The 21,747-nt window shown below is 38.9% G+C and overlaps 1 protein-coding gene across 3 annotated transcripts in view; it reads right to left on the bottom strand.

The window, feature by feature from the left end:
* PIEZO2 (piezo type mechanosensitive ion channel component 2) overlaps positions 1–21,747 on the bottom strand; it is a 319,421-nt gene that overhangs the window by 94,484 nt on the left and 203,190 nt on the right. The window contains exons 8-9 of one of the 3 annotated variants that reach the window (XM_086609198.1): positions 8,223–8,391; positions 508–639 (exon numbers count right to left, since the gene is read on the bottom strand). In XM_086609198.1, coding sequence (XP_086465324.1) covers positions 508–639; positions 8,223–8,391 — 301 coding nt within the window. The remainder of the gene's footprint in view (positions 1–507; positions 640–8,222; positions 8,392–21,747) is intronic. The other 2 variants (XM_086609196.1, XM_086609197.1) reach the window with 2 other exon arrangements.

The raw sequence follows: 21,747 nt of genomic DNA, 5'->3' as shown, positions 1-21,747 counted from the left end.
ATGGTAGAAAGCTGGACCTTCTCAGGAGCCAATCGCCTTACCTGCCCTGCTATATCCAGAAAGGGCACTAGTGTGCTTGGAGGAAGATAAGCTGGCAGTCCTCCCTTACCAATGACAGTGCTAATTAGTAGTTACAAGGTAGATCAGATCTTTACATCAGGATTTAGCTCCATGACAGATTTTCTAGCTGTTTTGCACAAAGATGACTGCCTCACGCCAAAATCCTGGCCCTAAACTTCTTAAATGTGGAAGCCAAAAACAGAGAGCACACTCTTCTTTTACTTCCTTACACTAGCTATAGTTTTTGTTTTAATCGTTTTTACAAAATATATTCCTACTCTGCCACACAGCCTTGATATTATGTCTGATTGATATTAACAAACATGAAGATCATCTTTCTTGCAACCTATATAATGCTGCTTCTCTTAATTTCAAAGTAACTGTGATAAAATTGACTGACTGATTGAAACACATTTATTGCAGAGACCCTTCCCCCTCCAGTCTTACTTTTTTCTCATCAGTTGTATAGTGGCTTGCATACCACAGGCTGCGTCTTCTCTCTGCTGTCATTGGAATTGGGCTGCAGGCTATTTCTTTGTCATCTTCCCTGCTAACAGATTTCTTTTCGTCAGGCACCTGCTAAACAATACAAATGACAAGACTAGTTACAGCTCTCTACATAACAATCTTACCAGAGGAATTTAAATTGTCCCCTAATTGACGCGCCCTCTCCAAAGTACGTCTTTGAGACACCTTTTAGCATCTAATGCACTCAATCTATGATAGATGACTCTCACTGAGATGACATTTTCAGAAATGATGACAGAGTTTTTCTACAACTGCTAGTCTGTCATGTCAAGATGTTTCCTGATAGACACTAGAACTACACAGACCTCCACATCCTACCTAACTATATAGTCATACCATAAGCTAGTATACAGATATTTAATTTTCAAGGCAGTACAGTGAAAGAATTCACTCTTCTCATCTGCCTATATATGTGAAAAGCCAGTTCTGCTTCACTGAACAACTGAAGAACTGAAAAGATCAAAACCTTTTGAGCATATGTATCTACCATTAAAGGCTAACCTAACTCACCAATCCATGTCTCAGCATGTAACAAAGCAGTCAGTGCTGGTCATCCATCTAGGCTAATCTAGTCTAGCTTCTGAGTAAAGTCATAAAAACACCTGTGTGTGCACATGCTCATATGTAGGACAAGATTATTAGAAAAAGCCAATAGGGATTTACCAAGGGTAATCTGATTGCTATTTATGCTGAAATTTGCTCAGTGGATGAAGGAGAGCTGTGGCTGTCAGCTACCTTGATTTTAGCAAGGTGTTTGACACAGTGTCCCACGACATCTTTGCTGACAAGCTGGTAAGATATGGGCCCGACAGAAGGACCACAAGATGGGTGGAAAACTAGATTGTCTTGCTCAAAGTGAGGGAATGTCTCAAAGTCAAAATGGTCATAAATGGAGTTTCTCAGGGACTGACAGTAGGTCTGGTACTATTCAGTATTTTCAAAACTATCTGGATGGAATGCACCCACACAGAGGCTGTGGATAACACTGAACTAGGAGGTGAGGTAGATGGGCCAGGAGGAAGAGCTAGCATACAGATAGGCTACAGATAGGCCAACAAAAAAACACACTAGGTTTACAAAGATCAGTATAGAGTCCTGCATCTGGAATAAACCCACATAACAGTAAAGGCTTCAGATACATGTCATGGTTTAGACCAGTCGGCAACTAAACGCTACACAGCCGCTCGCTCATCCTCCTCCACCCCCAGGGGATGGAGAAGAGAATTAAAGGGGAAAAGGGAAAGAAACTCATGGGTTGACATAAGAATAATTTAATACTACTTCTAATAATATATTTATAAATATATATGTATAATGATGATAAATATATACAAACAAGTGATGCAGTGTAACTGCTCACCACCCAGTGGCCAAGGCTCGTCCTGTCCCAGACTAACGATCCCGAAACAGATAAGTCCTGACACTGCAATCACAGATGAGCGAGAGGCCCAAAAAGAGAGTGAGAGAGAGAGAGAGAGAGCACTCTGATAGTCCGAGAGTGAGAGCCCTCAGAAGAGCAAAAGCCCTTCTTTCTGGTCAACTGTCATTTTTATACTGGACATGACGCTGCATGATATGGAATACTCCATTGGCCAATTCAGCCTTTAATCCTAAATCTAAATTCAAATCATAAGGGGAGTTGTGGACCCTCTGTCCCAGCCATGCTCCCCCCTATCCTGTTGTGCTCCTGCACACTGGCAAAACATGAGAAGATGAAAAGTCCTTGAGGTCTCAGAGCCAACTATAAACATCAGTGCCCTATAAACATTCTTCTTGCAACGACTCCCAGACTAAAACCAAAACACAGAGCTCTTCTAGCTGCTAAAAAGAAGAACTAACTCTGCCCCAGCTGAAACCAGGACAACAGACTGTGGAGAGCAGCTCTGTAGAATAGGCCCAGGGGGTCCTGGTGCACAGCAAGCTGAACACGAGCCAGCAGTGAACTCCGGCAGCGATGAAGGCAAACATGTCCTGGGCTGCATCAGCAACAGTACTCCCTGCAGATCAAGGGATGTGATTATTCCACTGACCTGGCAAGGTACCTGTAGGCCATACCTGCAATTCAGTTCTGACAACCCCCAGATGAAGAGAGACGTAGAAAATCTGGAGAGGGTCCAGCCAGAAAATTGCCAAGATGATTAGAGGGTTGGAAAAGCTGAAGGATGCAGAATTGGTTTCTTTTCAGCTTTCTAATACCTAAATTGTAGTTTTAGAGAAACCAGAAGTACTCTTCTCACAGCAAGCCATGGTTATAGGACAAGAGGCTAAGGGCATAATTTGCTTCAAGGAAATGCCTTCTGGATACAAAAAAAAATATTATACCATGAGAATAATTAATCACAGACATTGGCTGCCTTTGCTGGAAACATTCAAGACTTGGCCCTGGACAACCTAATCTGAGGTTCTGCTCTCACAAGAAGTTGGATCAGATGGCCTCCAAAGGTCCTTTCCAACCTGGACTGTTCCGTGCCTCTGTGATCCATATGCTCTGTTTCTTCATCTGTGACAGGAACTATTACCACTAAATTGCGGAGGACTGCTAACGCAGTGGTCTTAACTCCATCTTAATTCCACGGCCCAGCAGTGGCATGGGGCCTCTCAAATAGATTGAACATGGATGTTTTTATAGCACAGTGACAAGTGGGAGAGCTGGGTACGTGTACATAAACCATGATAGGTTACAGTTCCTTATCAGGCTCCTCCAGACCTCTTCCTGCACTGTCCCTCTTTCTCCTGCAACCTTGAACTTCCCAGCTGGGCTGTCACAAAGCAGCAGATCCTTGCTGTTTGTACCGGTGAGAGGGGGAAGCTCATGTGGTGCTAAAGGGAGGAAGGGGGTCTCTGGAGCCAGCAGGCTACATGTGAGCCTCTCCAGCATAGTGTTGCTCAGCAGGACTCACTGGCACCGGGACACCATCAGGGAGAAACTGCCCCTACTGAAGTTACTCTGCTCTCTGCCTTTGCTCAGTTTCTCATTTTGAACCTTAGAGCTTGACCCTACTTTTTGTTTTCATTACTATTTGCCCTCTCTACTTCCTTAGTTTTCTAGTTTCTCCTCTCCTCCCAAGACTTCATGTGGTTTCTAGATTTTTGGCTCTAATGGAAATAATAAGTATTCAAAATTTCAGAAGAAGGTATGCATGAACACAAAGTGAATACTATGGAATAATAACAGCAGTGGCTATTCCACTCCGCCATTCATTAACATCTAAATGTTTATCTCAAAACTAGTAGGAATGGTGAGGAGTGAAAGGTAGACTTACCTGTGCTTTGAAGCACTGATTAAAAAAACTGTTTTCCTGTGAAAAAAAGTGCTATAGTACTAAATACACACGCGTGTGATTCCAATAAGAAATGAAAAGTGCTTGAGTCGGGTTCTACATTGTGGTTGAACTTAATTGAGCTCAACAAACTTTTAACTACCAAAGTCAAAGAATTACGAAAACCCTCCCTCCTCTCATCATAACCTCCACCAGTATCACTTGTTTAGAGTACTGAATCAAATCCTCATTCATACAGCTGTAAGGCCTTGCTTCATAAAACTGTCCCTATTCAGAAAAGTACACAAGTTCTTGTGGAACCTGGAACCTGGGGCAAGGTCTTACTGACTTAGTAAGTTAGTCTTAGTAGGACTTAACTGCATGTTCAGGAACTTTGCTGAGCTGCAGCCAAAATATAGATAACACACCAGCTTTAGTAGCATTATTCTGAACTTACCCTGTTATTAACTACAAAACAACTGATCAAGTCAACTAATTGTCATATTTCATTTCAACCTGAAAAGTCTGTTTGTAAGTACTTATGATTTTTCTCTTGCCTCTTTTGTCCTTTCTACTTAGCAGATACTTGTATTTCTGCTTCAAATGAAGTCTTACTAAGTCAACTTTTGGTTTGCAATGGAAATATCCATCTGCCCTGGTACTTGCTGTTTTACTTAAACTCTACCAACTGCCAACAAAGAGATATCTCATAGTGTAAAAACTAGTTTTTGTCTGAACTTCAGGTGTTTCAAAGGCAAGGTCCCAAAGTGGGCTTTTAATGGGAACTAGCTGGTGGTAAGTGTTCTCATTGCTTATGCAAAATCAGCTGATGCAAGAGAACAAGAATAAATCAGGATGCCGGGCAGAGGTCTACAAAGCTACCCATGGGAACAGGACATCCAAACATTCTAGCTGGTTTTGAAACTCCCTCCATTCTGGTCCTAACAGTAAGGTCCTATTTTTTAAAAATCTTGACTTAGATAAACAATGGTTATTAATTTAATTTTACTTCTCAGAGGCAATGGTAGCACACTTCACATACAATTGTGTATTTATATTTAATTGTAAAAGGGCGTTCCTAGACAGACTGTAAGATGAAATAAACTGATTCAGTGCTTAAAATACTTATAGCTAACATTTGAAACTTTAATATAAATGTGGACCATAAAGAACTGTTTATCAACAGCATTTAGTTTGGCACCAGGGTGACCAAAACAATACCAAAAGACCTAAGATGTAGACAATGATTTTATTAACGTATTTTTAGCCTAAGAGACTATAGGGAAGGGTGGAAAATCTTGTTTTGCAGACAAGGAAGAAAAGTCAGAAAACACAGTACTATTCACATGATTACAACTTGTGAGGGTCCTTTGACTGGTCTAATTCTTCCAGTTCTTCCACTATCTGAGCAAATCTTAAATGCCTCTTAATTCAAATAATTCTAAAAATTCTGTAAGAGGACTTTACATTAAATTGCTGTAACTCTGTTGACCTCTGTACTGTTCCTTACCACTCACTGGACAGAATGAATGGGCCCTATTCATATATTCAGTTCTAGTGGTTGCGCCTATGAGCTGAAATCTCCAGAGACAGATTGCTGCTTCTTATTTGCAGAGACAGAATTTCACAAGACTCAGTATTGGAACAAATCAGGATCCGAAATATAAGAAAATATAAATGCTCTTCCACTGACCACCAAGAGCATTTTGCATGAGTAAGATCCATACTGAATCCCACACAGAGACTGTACAATGAAATCTCATACATGCTGTACTTTGACAGACTGTGGCACGCGCACAAAAAACTTCACCCTGAAACTCAAGATTTGAAGTGGGCATTGTCCTTGTAAAATTGTTCATCAGCTGCAGTATTCAGAGACAGTCTCAAGAGCATCTGTCTCAGAGACAACTCCTGCTGCAATCCAGCAGGAATTTTGTCCACAGGAGGACCCTGAGATGCAATTCACACAAGAAGAAAAAAACATCAGGTCTACGTGTCTTTCTCTGGTTTTAGGAGCTGCTACCTCAGTATTATATTTAGCTAAAGTACATCTTTTTAGACTGAATAAATATTTCCTTATGCATAATTTATCATACACATTTTGTTCAAGACAGGTTTTGTTCAAGAGATTCTTTCTAATAAAATTTCTAAGATGAGCCAATTTTTACCATACATGACAGCAGCATGCAGAGCACAACTGCTTCACACTAAACACCATACAGCATATTGTCTTTGCCATCCATCCAACCTATAGGTAGGTTAGTGGTGAGATCCTAAATACAGTGTAACTTTGAAATCACTGGGGACTGTAAAGGCAGGTTATATACTTAGTTCCATAGTGAATCAAACGCACTGTAAATTCACAAGTCAAAAACATTTCAGTGAAAGCTGGAATACAATTATTTCTGGATTTAAATATTCGAGAACGGAGTTTACCAGGAGAAAGCTAGTAAGAAGATTAATTCCTGATCTATGGCACCACTAAAGGAAAAACAAAATGCATATAGACAAAAAAAAGGCTGTAAGGAGAAAGTGTGTAAAAGACAGTAAATTTTGCAAATCTCAGCATCTCTTTTAATGAGAAATACTTGTGTCACTACATCCTGTGCATCAAAAATTAGCACTAATGCATTGGTATCACTTTCTTTATAATGTTCTCTTTTTAAGTGTCCATTTCTCATTGGTGGGAAGTATCATTCCCCTCGTATCTGCAGTTCCCATGGGAGTGCCAAGGCTTTGTATTGCTGCTCATGTAGCCATGGGTTTGAGAGACACCAACTTTTCTGAAATTAATCTCTTTTCAGACTTACTCGCTCTGGCTCAATTGCTTAGAAAGCATCTCTAATTTGACTTGTTTCCAGTTCTCAGAGACCGAGTTTAGTGTCTTGTGGGAATATCCATCTCAGACAACACAAGCAGTCTAAAAGAAAGAAGTGCAGACAAGTCCACTGTAGTTCCTCTCTAGTCCCTGGAGAAACTTGCAGGATACACTCTATCCTGAGGCAGATAAGCCCACTTCTCTCCACTGAAAAAGCACAGTAACTAACTTGGACCCAGCACCAAACTTTAAGATGGTGAAAACTGGATGAAAACAACCCGGGTACTGTAAATGAATTCCCAGAGATGCTGAGATCACACAGCTCCCACTAACTGCATTTCACATGTGGTTACTCCTCTGTGAATAGTTCTCATGATTTTACTACACAGTTTGTGAGATGTGAAGTTTTAGTTACAGCCCCAATGCTAAAATCATATTATTATTTGGAAATCTCAGTTTTCACTTAGCGAAAAAAAAAAAAAAAAAAAGCAGCAAGTTTCCAGCTGCTGCAGCTGCAGAAAAGTACTATATGAAAAAAAAACCCTAAAAGAACTCAATGCCAGAGGGCACTGGACCACAATCTTTTAAAATCTTGTGACTTTAGAAAAGCCAGTCGTAAGATTTCTGGAAACTTAAGATACAATTTTTTAATAACTCAAGCTGACAGTTCTGGCATCATTCACCTTTTATTATGAAGCCCAATATACGTAAACCCCAAATATCAGACTTCTCAATTCAGAGATGATGTATTTTTTCTGCATTTTTAAATGTTAAACTCTTACATTATCCTTTGCACGAAAAAACACCCTTATAATAAGAAAACCTCCATATTTTTACCTGTTACTACAAACTCCACTAATTCACAGCTCAGTCATGAGTATTTTCATTGTGGTTTACAGCACTACTAAACCTGAACTCTAAAACTCATGTTAAGCCCCAGACGATCAGAAGATTAAAATAAATAATGCTTAGGATCATCCTCTTTATACTTCCAGTTTCTAAGTTTTTAAGATACCTTTGGGTACTTATATTCCCCTTTTCCTCTGAAACTGGAAGAAGAAAAAATTTACTTTTTCTCTCCTTTTCTCTTGCTCTTAAATGAAAGCTGGGATTTTCACTCAGGTGCACAGATTCAGAAGAAAAAGTTTTTTTAAAAAATTTTTTCTACCTATGATAAAATAGCAAATCTCTTTCTTGTCTTGCAGTATCCTGTGCCAGCCTGTATCCTACTTTAGTCCTGCTAGACAAGCCCTGGATGTTTGCCTTCTATTCAATAGCATCCATACTAGTTCATATCGATACTGGTTTTTCAAATCAAAGTGTTATTGCTCTGTCATTGTAGTCCCTACATAAATAGTCCTGCTGACTTTAAGAAGAATATCCACGTAACTGCTGCAAGACCAGACACTTGAAGACACTTATCAAAAAGACCGAATTCAAGGTACCAGTTTGCACTCGCTGTCTATTTTCCTCAACTTTCTTGAATGTTTGCATCTCGTTAGCAAGTATCTGCATTGGCTAGTCTCAGTCATTAGTGCTAAAACCAAGGAAGTTACCCTTACAATGGGCTCTTGTAGCCAAAGACGGATAAGAGTTGCGAGGGTGTAGTACATCACCAGCAGTAAGATTGGATTAGCATGGTGATACCAATGTAACTCTTGATTTTTGATGATCATCCAAGTGCTTGAGCAGTTTGTCTGAGTAAGAGAAGTCACACCAAACAACCTGTGGATATAAAACCCAACAAAGTTAGAGAATAAACAGCAAATCTTACAATGTTTAAACATTTTTTTTCAATAATTTTTGCTTTCCCATAATACCGATTGCCCTGTTCAAAATATTATTTGCTACCTTATCTAAAATTCAGTGAATATTTTAATTCCACAATATCTAGTGAAAAGGAATGGATTTCACACTTCATTTTCAACATAAAAAGAGTATAATGTTATTACATTCACCATGTCCAATGTGAAAACTTTACATGACCTGTACTCTGTAGGTCCAGAGCTACAGAAAAAGGGGAGAGAAAATCTGGCTGCAAAGCCATTTGGCAAATCACAGTGACATGACATTTCAGATTTAGTAAACTGACATACAACACCATTCCACTCACTCTGCCAAGACAGAGCTGTAAAGTACATCTCCTCAGCAAACTGAACAGCTTACTGATTTTTTTTTTAAAAGCTAATACTATTAATAACTTGCTATCTAATTATGCAAATAATTATAAACATACAGAGCTCCAGTGAATTCATGGCTGTTTTGAACAGAAAAGGAAAATATTCAGAAAGGCAATTGTTCTAGACAATTAAATCGTTACGGAAAAAAAGATAAAAATTAATTTCATAATTAGCATTAATGTAGTTGCAGTATTAATATCAATTATATGAGATATTTTACTATTCCTGGAAAAACTGGGATCTCGCAATATTTCTATCAAGTAAGAAACTTATATTGGAAAATACACTTAAGAATAAAAAAATTATCCCCAACATTTTAAATTTAAGACAATGTTAGATGCTTTGTAATTATGTTAAATGTTGAAACAAAACTAGCAGGAAGTCAAAATTAATCTTTTTTTTCCAGTGTAAAATATTTTGCAGAGTTCCAAATATAGTGCACAGTTATCAGTGGCATATGTCAGTATACATTATAAACAGTTCTGGTTTATTGACAAAGCTTTTTCTTCCACAGTGTGTATGAAAGTTTTCAGTTTTTACAAGAAACAGATTTTATTCTAAGAGAAGCTTAAGGAGAACTATTTCTTGATAGAAAAAACACCCAAACTACCGTGACTCTGAAAGAGTAAACCAAATACATTAAAAAAAAAAAGCTTTTCTGCTGGGAGATTTAATAAGTCGTAAACATCTAAAAAATTACTTCTTCCTTTACCTAATAAGATCCAACATAAAAGGGTGAATGAATATAAAGAATGATATTCAACAGAGACGTTGAATCTGCCCTTTGGATGCTATAGGGTGAAAAGAAAAGGAAAAAAGGAGAGGTTATACCTGTTAGTTCACTGGGGGTTTATGGTATGGGTATAATATCCTTAACTGCCAAAACTAGAGCTCTATAGCATTTTATTAAACAATTTATCAGCACTCACTTCTCGTTCTGATTGTCAATGTGAGTCAAAGGCTATAACTTTAAGAATTCTCAGAGCTTTTGGGTGGATCCAAGTTTGAAAAAGAAAAAAAAAAAAGATCCTGCATACAAAATAAACTGTGTTAACTAAAAGGAGATGACAGAGCTGCGCTTGGCGTTGACCTAGATTCAAACTTCTGTAGCATCCAAGCACATTCAGGGCTGGTGTTACAGTTTGGCTCCATCTGACTGAAATTCATGTTTGATTGTATTCTGTTCATATTTCTATCAGCGTAGAGGAACATCTTGTTTTGTCTGCTTTCCTCTCTGCCAACAGACTTGTAATTTTTGCCAGTCAATGATCAGGGTTGTTGAGTTCCTATCAGTTTCATCTTCTACTTCTATTTCACAACACAACCCTCCATCTTTGATTGATTTTAAGCTTTTCTATGCAAGCACAGTACGAATCACCCTATTTCTGTTTCACAAGCATATCAGAATCAGAGTGAAATCCAATTCTTACTGAAGTAAGACGTCTTTTCATTGACAGTGAGCAATGAATATTTCCTATAGAAATGAGGGAAAGACCAGTTTCTGAAGGTTCTTGGACCCTTCTGGAAAGCAGACATGATCTTCATATCACATATTCCATTCTTGTAGTACATAGCATTACGTACTATAATTACAAAATCTCAAAAACTTGTGTTTCACTCTTATCTCCACTGAAGAAACATTCCACATAATCCTACCAGTTAGGAAATGTTATGATATTTCAGTTAAATCCTCATTCTCTTAGTTTCATTTGCTTGCTTCAGATTATCCATACATTGTGCTATTGGATCGAATTCTGCTCCCTTCTGGTCCTGCATTCACCAAATACATATAAGTTACAATGTGTCTCTCCTCTCTTAGTTGCCACTTGACCAGTCATGTATATTAATTTAACCCATTTCACTTTGTGTCATGAATCTAAAGGAACTGCTCCTCATTTCTGAATTCTCCTTGGTTTTCAAGACTTGTTAGTCACAAAATTACTCAACACAACATCCCCCACCTATCAAATTCAAAATGCGCTGATGTCTTGGTAATGCTCATTCTGTCCATTCTGGCCTCCAATAAGGCTAAAAATTTCTGCTCATTTAATATTTATGCTTCATCATTATCTTCAATGAGAACTAATGGTGCAGAAATTTTTCAGAGACATGGAGACATCTTCTCTTATTCAAAGCTGTTAAGTACACAGGAATGACTACCATAAAATGTATAAGCATTTACAGTAATCAACATATATTAGGGTATTATTCAGTTCTGCGTACTTCATTCCACAAAGACGTCTTATATTCAATATTGATAACAATCAGCTATATGTGTGCCCAACTTCGATCTTAGTATGACTTTGTCATAGACACAATACATGTATACCATGAGTAAATCAGAATGAGTCCTAAGTGTGGGAAACCAGATGTCAAATAAGACAATCACGTCTGGATACGGAAGACAAACAGAACAAATACTGACTGATCATTTACTAATGGAAATACTTCACTTTTCAAAAGACTGCTTTCAATGTCAAAAACAACGGGAGGTTTGCAAGATGTAATAGATTGATCTTTCTATTCTTGCAAAGAAGCAAAAAATGTGTATTTCAAAGTCCTCATCAGTATTCTGAAAAATGCATTTTATTTAAAAAAAATGTATAGTAGAAATTATTTGGAAAATTTTAGTAATTATAAAGGGTCAAGAGGAACTTGAATGTCTGACTGAGGAATGCTCTGAAATAATACAGTGAAAAACAGTTCTTAAAACAAAGGTGATATATTTTTGTCCAGTTCCTCTTCTACAAGTTTGTTTTCCCAGTAAAGCTTCCTACTAAATCTATGAATCATCCTTCTAGCAGATGCACTTTCATCTTTTGTGACTCTCTGACAAAGCCGTAAACTGGGACCATAAAAAAACCCACAACTTTTTATTATCAGTCTAGTATTGAAAATCAGAAAAGCAATTTCAATTTTAATTGAAAACAGAAAAACAAATTCCATTTGCACCCACAGATATTTGACCTAAGGAGCTGCTGAAGTACCACAAGTTTTATTACTGCATTTAAGCACATTGCTAAAACTTCTCCAGCATGCACTATTTAATTATTACATTATACTATAAGAAATTATGTTGGTAATGAGTCATGGTATTAAACATGGTATTAAACAAAAATGGTTACATAAACCAAAAAAAAAAAAAGTCTCATATACAGAATTATCAAACACAGTAATTATAGACCTGTTAGGCCTGTGATTTTTGCCTCCTGTAGAAATGATCTGGAACATTTTTCTTTGTAAAAATATATTTGTCAGTTCAGATCCTGCGTGTACTGATGTTTTAGGAGTTGATTTCAGACCAAGATTTGCCTCATAATTTCCAAGGCCAGGAAGGGAAGTAATAATTCTGACTTCCTGCACAATGTTGGACATGCAATAATTTTTGTACTGAACAAATAACTTGTGGTTGAATTACAGTTTATAGTTTAGAAAGGCATCCAATCTTGATTTCAAATGATAGCAGATCTTCTACTGCCTTATTTTCTACTGCATTTAGTTTCTATAATAGTTTTGTCTAGATGAGATTTCCAGTTGCTGCATCTTTCTACAATTCTGTGTACTCTTTACATACCACTTTTCACTACAACAGAGCACGATTAATTATCTTATATCTTCTTTGAGCTTCAGAATTTATAGCAACGTCATCTGATGATCCAGAACAAATATCTACACTCCACCTCTGCCACACTGCACAGCTTTCCCCTCTTCATACAGCCTAGGGGTCACACTCGGACACCACCCAAAGTGTGGTAGAAGTCTACATTCACATGTCTATCCAAATACATTTGGGCTTCTTGAGACAGTTTAACATCTGTTAGGAAATAAGTGAAAACTGGTTTATTGCTGCAGTATTAGACTCGCAATTTTTAAACTGGTCAGTGCAAAATCTTGATGCACTAATACACAAAACCAAGGAAAAAAATATTCAAGGACAATTAAGCTTCCTTTTATTTCCTCCCAAGTAATACCTGCTACATTGTCTTCCTAAGGAACTGTTTCATCTCTCTTGTCTTCCCATCATTGAGTGAGCATGCTGGCCTGTTCCAAAAAACACCAGCAGAGGAAGATGAGATAAAAATGGCACTAAACTCCTCTGAGCTACCTGAAAATGTGTGACTAGTAAAAGGAGGAGATGGAGATGAAGACAATGGAGATGGAGATGGAGGTAGAGGTAGAGGTGGAGACAAAGGTGGAGGTGGAGAGAGGAGAAAAGAGTCCCACTATATGACAGGCTTTAGAGGCAGAGAGAGAAATCCTGAATTCATGACTACCAGTGCTCACCACAACTATTTTAAGATTTAGAAAATCCAATATGAATGGAAGTGAACTTAATATCTTAAGAATTTTCTTCTACTTTAACTTGTCTGAAAGAACTTGGGGTGAGACTGTGCTGAAATTCTGACAGAGTTTGAGAGCTGTTTCATTTAAGGACTAGGAACAGAAATTATATAAATAGTGTTACTTTAGTGACAGAAGCAATTGCCTTGCATACAGCACTTATGAATATGCATCAAAAGACATTAATATAACAAAAACATTCACATTTTCTGCAGAAAGCCTTCAAGGCAATAACTTACAACGTTTTACAGACTCACTAAGCAGAAGCAAAAGACATATAACAGCTTTTCTCATGAGTCCAACCTAACTCCTGACAATGTGCAAACCACACATAAAAAATTCATTCAGTGATTTCGATCAAAGAGGATGCAAAGTGATTCACAGTAGCAGGAAAATGTCTGTTATCATGTCCTATTGATTACATTTCCCCTGAAGGGTCTGAGAGTGCAGTGGATTCTCAGGCTCAATTTGCTCAATCTCCATAGACTAATTACAAATGCTCATGAGTTTGCATGCTGCTTTTTTTTATTCTCATATATTCTAGCCAGGCAACAACGTATGGTGACTGAAATTGTCGGGTTTTGCTTCATCGACAAACATATAAAAGCTTAAAACTGCATGCAGATTTGTCAAACCTTTTCCTAAACACCACTAACTACAAATCAATCTGGTCATGCCAATAAAATTACTGCATATGTTAATATCATGACATAGCTTTAAACACTTTTCATTCATTAAAATAAGGAAAAGAAACAGAATTTTGGATACCCTATGAAAAAGCAGAAGACTGGAGAGAAGAAAGAAAGGAAGCAAGAGCTCTCCTAATACACTCAATTTTCTGCTTTATATTCTTAAACATTCTTTTTTGAAGGTGATAGATCCAAACAACAGTTTGAAACCAGCTAACTGTGTGGAAAAGGGAAGAAAGAAAATATGTACAGCTATTCCGTGCAATGCTACATCATTTGTTAGAAGTCAGAAGCTACTGTTTCTGTAGGATGTAAAGGCAGGATGTTTGAAATCCCAGACCAAATGTGATAGTGCTATCTTTTATCAAGAGAAGCAATAACAATATGCATCTTTATTGAGAATTGTGCATTTAGTTTAATTAGAAAGAAAATATATCCATAACAGGAAGAACAATCTGGAGATTTTAGGCATGAGTGTAACGTGTTGTAATGCTTGTCTCTTTTTCAAGACAGCCATACTAATTTCTTTAAGGTTGCTAAACGTAATTTTAGAGGTTGCAGGGTGTTTAGGTGGCATTGATTTGGAAACGTCAGATCTCATATTGTAGCAGATTTTAATGGATAATTACCACACTGAGGATACTTGCAAGTTATAGTCTCACCTCCACAGTTGCTTTGAAAATGGGCAATAGAAAGGTATGGAGATCTGCCAGTACAGAATAGTAATCATTTTTTCACCTTTCTCAAACATAGCTGCTATTATGAGTACACATACTGCACCATGAGTTACGTATACTGCAATATAAGATCTATATTCACAGAATCACAGAATGTTAGGGATTGGAAGGGACCTCAAAGGATCATCTAGTCCAATCCCCCTGCTCGAGCATTCTACCGTAATACAAAATTAAAATGAACTTTGGGAATGGAGAACTCAAAATAAACAATGATTTTAATAATATACTTAGAACACTAATATACAGAGGGTTCTGTGGAATATCATCAAATCAGAGATGATACCTTATAATTTCCAACACATTTTTACAGCTATTTCAAGCCTTCTTCATCCAAACATTCCTGTTATTGCACATAACATTTGCTCTTTATCCACAATAAGTTGAATGCACATCGCAAATACTGACTGATTTAAGCAGGAAATATTACTTCATAGGACTTGCTTCCTGTTTCAGGAAAAGATTTACCATAGACTAATAAAATAAAACAATGATGCAAGTCTGCAACTCTTTGACATGGTAGCAGGCTGGAAATTAAATCCAGAACAGGGCAATGAAGATTACAGTTTGAAGAAATGTCTGCATTAAGCCACTTCAGGAGCTGCATTTCTTGATGTAGTATTTATGATTACAGGAAATTTTTGCTGGGGCCAGTACATATTGGATGGTTATTCACAGCAACAGCATCAGAGAATTCCACTGTGCTGGGTTGGATTTGGGGAATCCATCTTTGGAGAACTTCCGAATTTCTGTTGGGTTTTATGAACTGTCTGAACGTTTATGTCATCTGAATATCTTCTACTGCATACTTATATCACCTTCCTCACATGGAAGGGGAGAGGAGCGGTGCCTACATGTCTGGGATAGAAGACTATCAAGATTGACTGACATTTGAATGACTGAGCCCTAGATGGAGATGCTAATAGTGGCCAATCAAGAGAGGAAAAGAATAGGGAAGAGAAAGAGAAGAAATAGAGAAGAGGAGAGAAGTGAGAGCAGAAAAAGGAACAACAGAGTTTATTTACATAAAGATAAATTTAACAACAGCAAATCCCCAGAAACGGTGAAAAAAAAAAGTGTAGACTTTTTTAGGGGGAGGGTAGTGGTGTTAGAAATCTTCTTTTTCTGGGAAAGAGAGGGCTGACATACAGGCAGAAAAGGCAAAACGTCGTATTTCACAGAAAAGATCAAGATTTATGAAGAAGAGTACTTGAAATACTGAAAGGACTATGTCCTAAACTGTAAGCACTGCTTGAATCATAGAATCATAGAATGGCATAGGCTGGAAGGGACCTTAGAGATCATCTAATCCAATCTCCCTGTCATGGGCAGGGATGCCTCTCAACTAGATCAGGCTACTCAAGGCTCCGTCCAACCTGGCCTTGAACACCTCCAGGGAGGGGGCATCCACAACCTCTCTGGGCAATCTATTCCGAAGTCTCACCACCCTCTGAAGAATTTCTTCCTAAAATCTAATCTAAATCTTTTCTCCTTCAACTTAAACCCATTTCCCCTTGTCCTATCAGTGGACACTCTTGTAAAAAGTCCCTCCTCAGCCTTCCTGTAAGTTCCCTTCAGGTATTGGAAGGCAGCTATTAGGTCCCCCCAAAGCCTTCTCTTTTCAAGGCTGAGTGAACGATTTTTCAAACATTGACTTAAAGGAGGTACATACTCTTGTTGAATTGGAAAATGCCCTGGGAAGAAGAGGGAGGAAGGAGTGGAAAGAATTAAAAAATAGATCAGCAAACAGAAAACATAATTTCTACACAGCCCTTTTAAAAGTTAAGTGTCCCAGATTCACACAAGCCATCCTGTACAGTTTTCTGCACTTGGATAGCAGAGCTACACACAAGTTATGATCCACAAAATTATATCCATAAAGTCTCTTCCAAGGGAATTCTGTGAGCCACCTCACTCTACCCCAGTACATCATTTGGTTATATCTCCAAAGAAATACACGCCATCGGAAAGAACTCAGCCAGTCTCGTGGTATCTTCAGGCCCATCTTTGCCTTCCAGAAGGTTGTTACTCTCTAGGCTATAGGCTGGGAATTCAGACCACACTGGGCCTAATGTTTCAGGTTACATTGAACTGACACAACATTTTTACGGAAAAAGCAGAATAGAGGAAGGAAAGAGGTGAGAAAGTTGGCTGAAATGGCATTAAGCATCCTAAAGAACTGGGGTTAAGATGAGCAGGAGGCATTTGGTTTCACACGGTGTTTTAAAGGAAAAAAAGAATGAATAGGAAAATTGACATTTGTCTTTCCAAATCACGTGGTTTATAAGATTCCACAGAGAAGGAGCTAATCCTGCAAGTCTTCTCCTCAGCTCAGCAGGACAACTGTGTAGGGAGATACTGCAGACACAAACCTCAGTCCACAGCTGGACTAAAGCTATTAAATTTATTCATTTTGGAGTGATACGAGCTTTAAGAAGCATTGCAAGTATTTTTAGTGCTTAAATGCCCTAGACCCTGCTTCAGTTCAAACTTGGATGATTCAGAACTGGCTGAGTGGAACTGTGCCATATTAACGATAAAACAAAAATTTGCTTGTTTGGGTTGAGAAGTATTATTGATAAATTTCAGCTTAACAGTTAATAACTTTTTTGAAATCTCTGAAAACATAGACTAAGACTGGAAGTGTTTTCCTTCAGAGTGTTGCTACCACAACACTATGATACAGGCATACACACAGTGAATATAGGTTTGGTGGGTAAGTAGATCATTGTAACTTTTGTTTTAATGTCATCATATTTCTATAACTCTTTAACAGATGTCTATGTACTTTTTTTCTACCAAGTCTTGGTTTCCATAGCTTCTATTGGATCAAAGCTTTTCTGGCAATGACAAAACCAGCCCTGGTATATCTCCCACCCTCTTCTGAACATCAGTGAGTTTTCTTTTAAAGGAAAATTAATTTCAAATGCACTTCTATTGCATGAGAAACCTCATGAAAAAATGAGTAATTTAAAACTTGTGTGATAATGTCATCCATACAATGAGGACAGAGAGAAATTATAAGCCATTAATATAGGAAGCTATAGAGGAGAAAGGATAGCTTTAAGGGCTGTGGATTACATAAAAGTTTGCAAAAACTGTAAATACAACAGAAATCTTAATTTGGGGAGAACAAAATGACCATATAAGCAGCCACAATAAAATCACTTTGCTCTCAAGTGAATTAACAACTTTAAAACAGGATGTCAAATAGTATCTGCTATATAACCTGGTTGGTTTTTTTTTAAAGTAACTAGATAATGGAATTTTCTCTGAGACTATGTGGAAGTTGTTAAGGATTGGACATCCATTAAAAATGACTGAACTTCAGACATTCAAATACTTCATATATCTGAAATAAAGCAGCTGCTCTGAGGGGAATTTAAGTCTGAACATAAAGATTTGTGAGCTATATACCACATTTCATCCAATAATCGAGCTTTCTACTGACTTTTTATTCCAAAAGCTCGTAGTATGCTTTCATTGCCTCTAAGGCAATAATTCCCCACTGCTATCACTAACAGTACATGTGGGTCTATTAATTCCTTATTTACCAAGACTATATCTCTCTTCAAAAGCCTCACAGGAAGGAGATTTATCCTATCAGTGGGTTTCCTCTCTGGATCCTCAAGCCATTTCATGACCCATGACACTGCTCAGTTGTGCTCTGAGTTTCTGGTGAACATCGATATTGATGCTGCTTTTTCAGCAAGCTAGAAAAGCAGCAATATTGCTGTAGCCTTTGGGGACCTTTGTTGGGACTTCTGGAGGTGACATCTGATGAAGACAGATGCTGAAGCAGCAACTCCAGTATCTTCTCATCCCAATCAGACAGCTGAGCGTCTGGCACAGGGAGGACCACCAGATAGGACAGTAAAAAGAGGTAAAATGGTGATAAAATTGCAGAAGAAATTGCTTTAGGGCCCCTGCCTGATACCTTAACCAGAGCGTCTCCTCCAGCACGATCCTTCCTCACCAAGACCAGCAGTGTCACTGCTTTGACAGCAGCAGCCTGGCTCACATGTTAGGTAGAGAGTTAGGTAGACAGTTGTTTGTTCTGTCACTAAAATAAAAGTTCTGTAAACGCAGCACCATTTTTTTTCAAACAGTTTCAGAGGCAACTCAGAAAGCACAGAGGTTGCAGAAGCTGAGGCAGTGCTGCTGGGATGAGAGGATGGAGAAAGAAAAGTCACCCCAGGGGAGGAGGGTGGTTGGCATCAGGTGCAGTAGTTTGCCACCCACTCCCCTTCCTCATGTAAACGCACCTTACCTACCACTGCACAAGGGAAAGAAAAGTAGCTTATAGTGGACAGCATCGCCTGGGAAAGGACACCACCCAAATTGTGCCAACAAAATTAAAAAACTTTAATGTTTAGTTGCATTTTCTACTCAGATGTGAAAGTAATGAGAAAATAGGTCCAGGTTCTAAGGAGCCCTGCGGAAAGCAGGAGATGGAAAACTTCAGGTGTGTTCAGAAACATCCATGGGCACAAAGGCTTCTTCTTGCCAGCGAGTGAGCTCAGACAACTCGGCACACATCAGGAGGCACGGCTTAACGATGTCTTTCCGTGTCAATTAGTAACTGAGGTTATTGGTTTCTCATGGTGAGTTGTCAGAGCTGCTGAAAGGATGGGAGCCAACAGTCCCACCTTAGAAAGCCTCACCCAGGCAGAGCAGGGGATGTGAAGGGAGGAGAGCCTGCTCCCAAAACTCAAACAGGTAACGCAGCCCACAGAAGGCCTTCTTGTCCTAAGCTCAGATGCTGGGAGAAGGACAGATGCGAGTTCTCAGCTAGTCTCTTGAGTGTAAAGCTTCAGCAGAAATCATTCAGGAAAACGAGGCCATGCTCAAATAACCCTGGTGAGCACCAGCACTTAGCAGGGTGGTGCTACCTGACCAGAACGTGCAAGCGACCCGGTACAATAACTAACCCTGCAACTGTCTGCCAGCTTAAGAGATTTACAGTTACCTCTTGGAACAATATGCAGAAGAACAGAAATTGTTTTAAAGTGTAGCTCCATACTTGTTTTAACTTTGTGGCAACTTGCTGTGTGATCTAGGAACCTAAGGACACAGACTGCAGCCAAAAACTTTGAGTTTTATTCCAAGCTCTGGCTATCTGAGGGGGTTAGGCAATTCGTCTAACTTTTCTGTTAGGGAATTTTTCCACCTCTGAAAGGGAATGATGATACTTTTCAGTCACACTGGGACAGTCTGCTAGGTTCAGTGATGCATGCAGAGGATAAAGAGATTTTCCACTTACTCAGCTGGTGGTGAAACAGATTAAAAAAAAAGTAAGAGTGATTGATACCTAAATTAAGAGATTCTGCAGTAGAAAATATGAGCAAAGGCGACATTCTTTTTTTAGCAGAGAATGCACTAAGGCGGAAATGCAAGTTATGATTCCCATTTGTTTTTAAATAGAAAAAATAAAATAGCACGATATGGGAAAGAAGATAATGGGATAATGAACAATAAGGCTTGGAAAATGTGGGGAAAATGCCTAATTAACTAATTTCAAAATCAAAGCTTTATAACATAGCTGATTTTAAATTGGTTATAAACCGTTCCTGATTGACTCAGTTTTTATCAGTAAGTTCCCAACTTCAGCTAAGTGAACATAAACAAGAGATTAAGCACATCCACTTCAAATGTTTGGAGAAACTGATGGAGATGGCCTCTCGTGCAGACAAGCACTAACTCCCTGGTGCGTGCTCGACTGAGATTAGTCAGGACCGCCTTCTGTACTACCTCCGAGGAATGTGGGACGATTCATTTGTCAATGTTTATATGTTGAGCTGAAAACACAAAGAGCTACGTAAGTGCTAAATATTTATCATCACAGTTTCTGGACATGCCAGAGTATGAAAGTTAAGGCTGGTGAGCAGACCTCAGGAAAACAGTAGAGGCAATCTTGTAATGCCAACAGAAGTTTGTTAATTGTAATCCACATTTCCTAATACCACAAACCAATAGTGATCCAAATCCAGTAGGAGGGGACGGGTTGATGTCTGACCATCCCGTTTCTGTCTTTTTTTTCAGGCACTTATTCAATGATCATAGCATGCAGATCTATGTTCTTTAAAAAATATGGAAAGAAAATCAAAGGGTCACTTCTTCGCAGACATCCTCTGCATGTCCACACGGGACTGCCTGTGATGGGAGCCTGTATTCAAGTGTCAGTGTGGGAATCAGGTAGATGTAAGCAGACACACGGCGGTGTATATGGGGGTGTGGAGTGACCCAGCTCTCCCTGAACAGGAGCAGAGCTTCTCTTCATGGAGAGGTGTGCTGGTCCCACACAAATCAGCTGCCTAAGCGGATGCAAAAGTGGGAAGGCTTTGTTATGAGAGCAAATGCACACTCAGTTCAGTCAAACCAGAATCAGCAGGCAAGTTTAACAAGGTACATCAGCACTTTTAAAATCTTTGTAATTTCCTTCTATCCCTGTCACTCCAACATTTCAATGCATCTCAAGAAAGTGGCACCTTCGGCTGTTCTTACAGCAACACACAGCTATCTGGGGGTAGGAGACAGCAAGGAAGTGGCAATTCGCCAACATTATGTCACGCGATGGTGACCGATTTTTATGTTTGCAGCTTACGCTCGGTTTCCGGATACAGTGCACCCGTTGTTGGGAGTGCCAAGGCTCCCCTCTCCCCTCTAATGAGAAGCACCTGTGGCCAGGGCCAGACTCTGCCAGGCTGCCAGAGAGCTCACCAGTCGTAGGCTCACTGCTGCAGCAAAACATGGCTCAGAAACTGGTCTCTCCTGAGTGCAGAAACCGTTGCTTTTAAAAGGTCTTAGCATATCCCTTGATTTGCATTCCTTTCAAGTCCAGAGGAAGAGAGAGGGATGTAAAAACTTACCTGTGGTGCAACAGCAGTAACGTGAATAAAGTTGTGCCTGCTTCTGCCAAGGCTAAATTTGGGACTTCCCACGGGGCAGCAGTTTTGGTGAATGCTGATGGCTTTGCTGTGGGGATGGAGAGCCAGCACTGTGCAGGCTGCCAGCAGGGCTGGGAGGGCAGCTCCACCAGAGAAATCACTGCAGTTTACTTACTAGTTTTTTTCAGAGAGTTTCAAACTTGCTTAAATCCTGGCACAAACGAGAATTTGCTGATTTTAAAGAAGTACA

This window comes from Tauraco erythrolophus, chromosome 3 (genome assembly GCF_009769465.1).
Source record: "Tauraco erythrolophus isolate bTauEry1 chromosome 3, bTauEry1.pri, whole genome shotgun sequence".
Classification (NCBI taxonomy): Eukaryota; Metazoa; Chordata; class Aves; order Musophagiformes; family Musophagidae; genus Tauraco; species Tauraco erythrolophus.
This window is presented reverse-complemented; position numbering and strand designations above follow the sequence as displayed.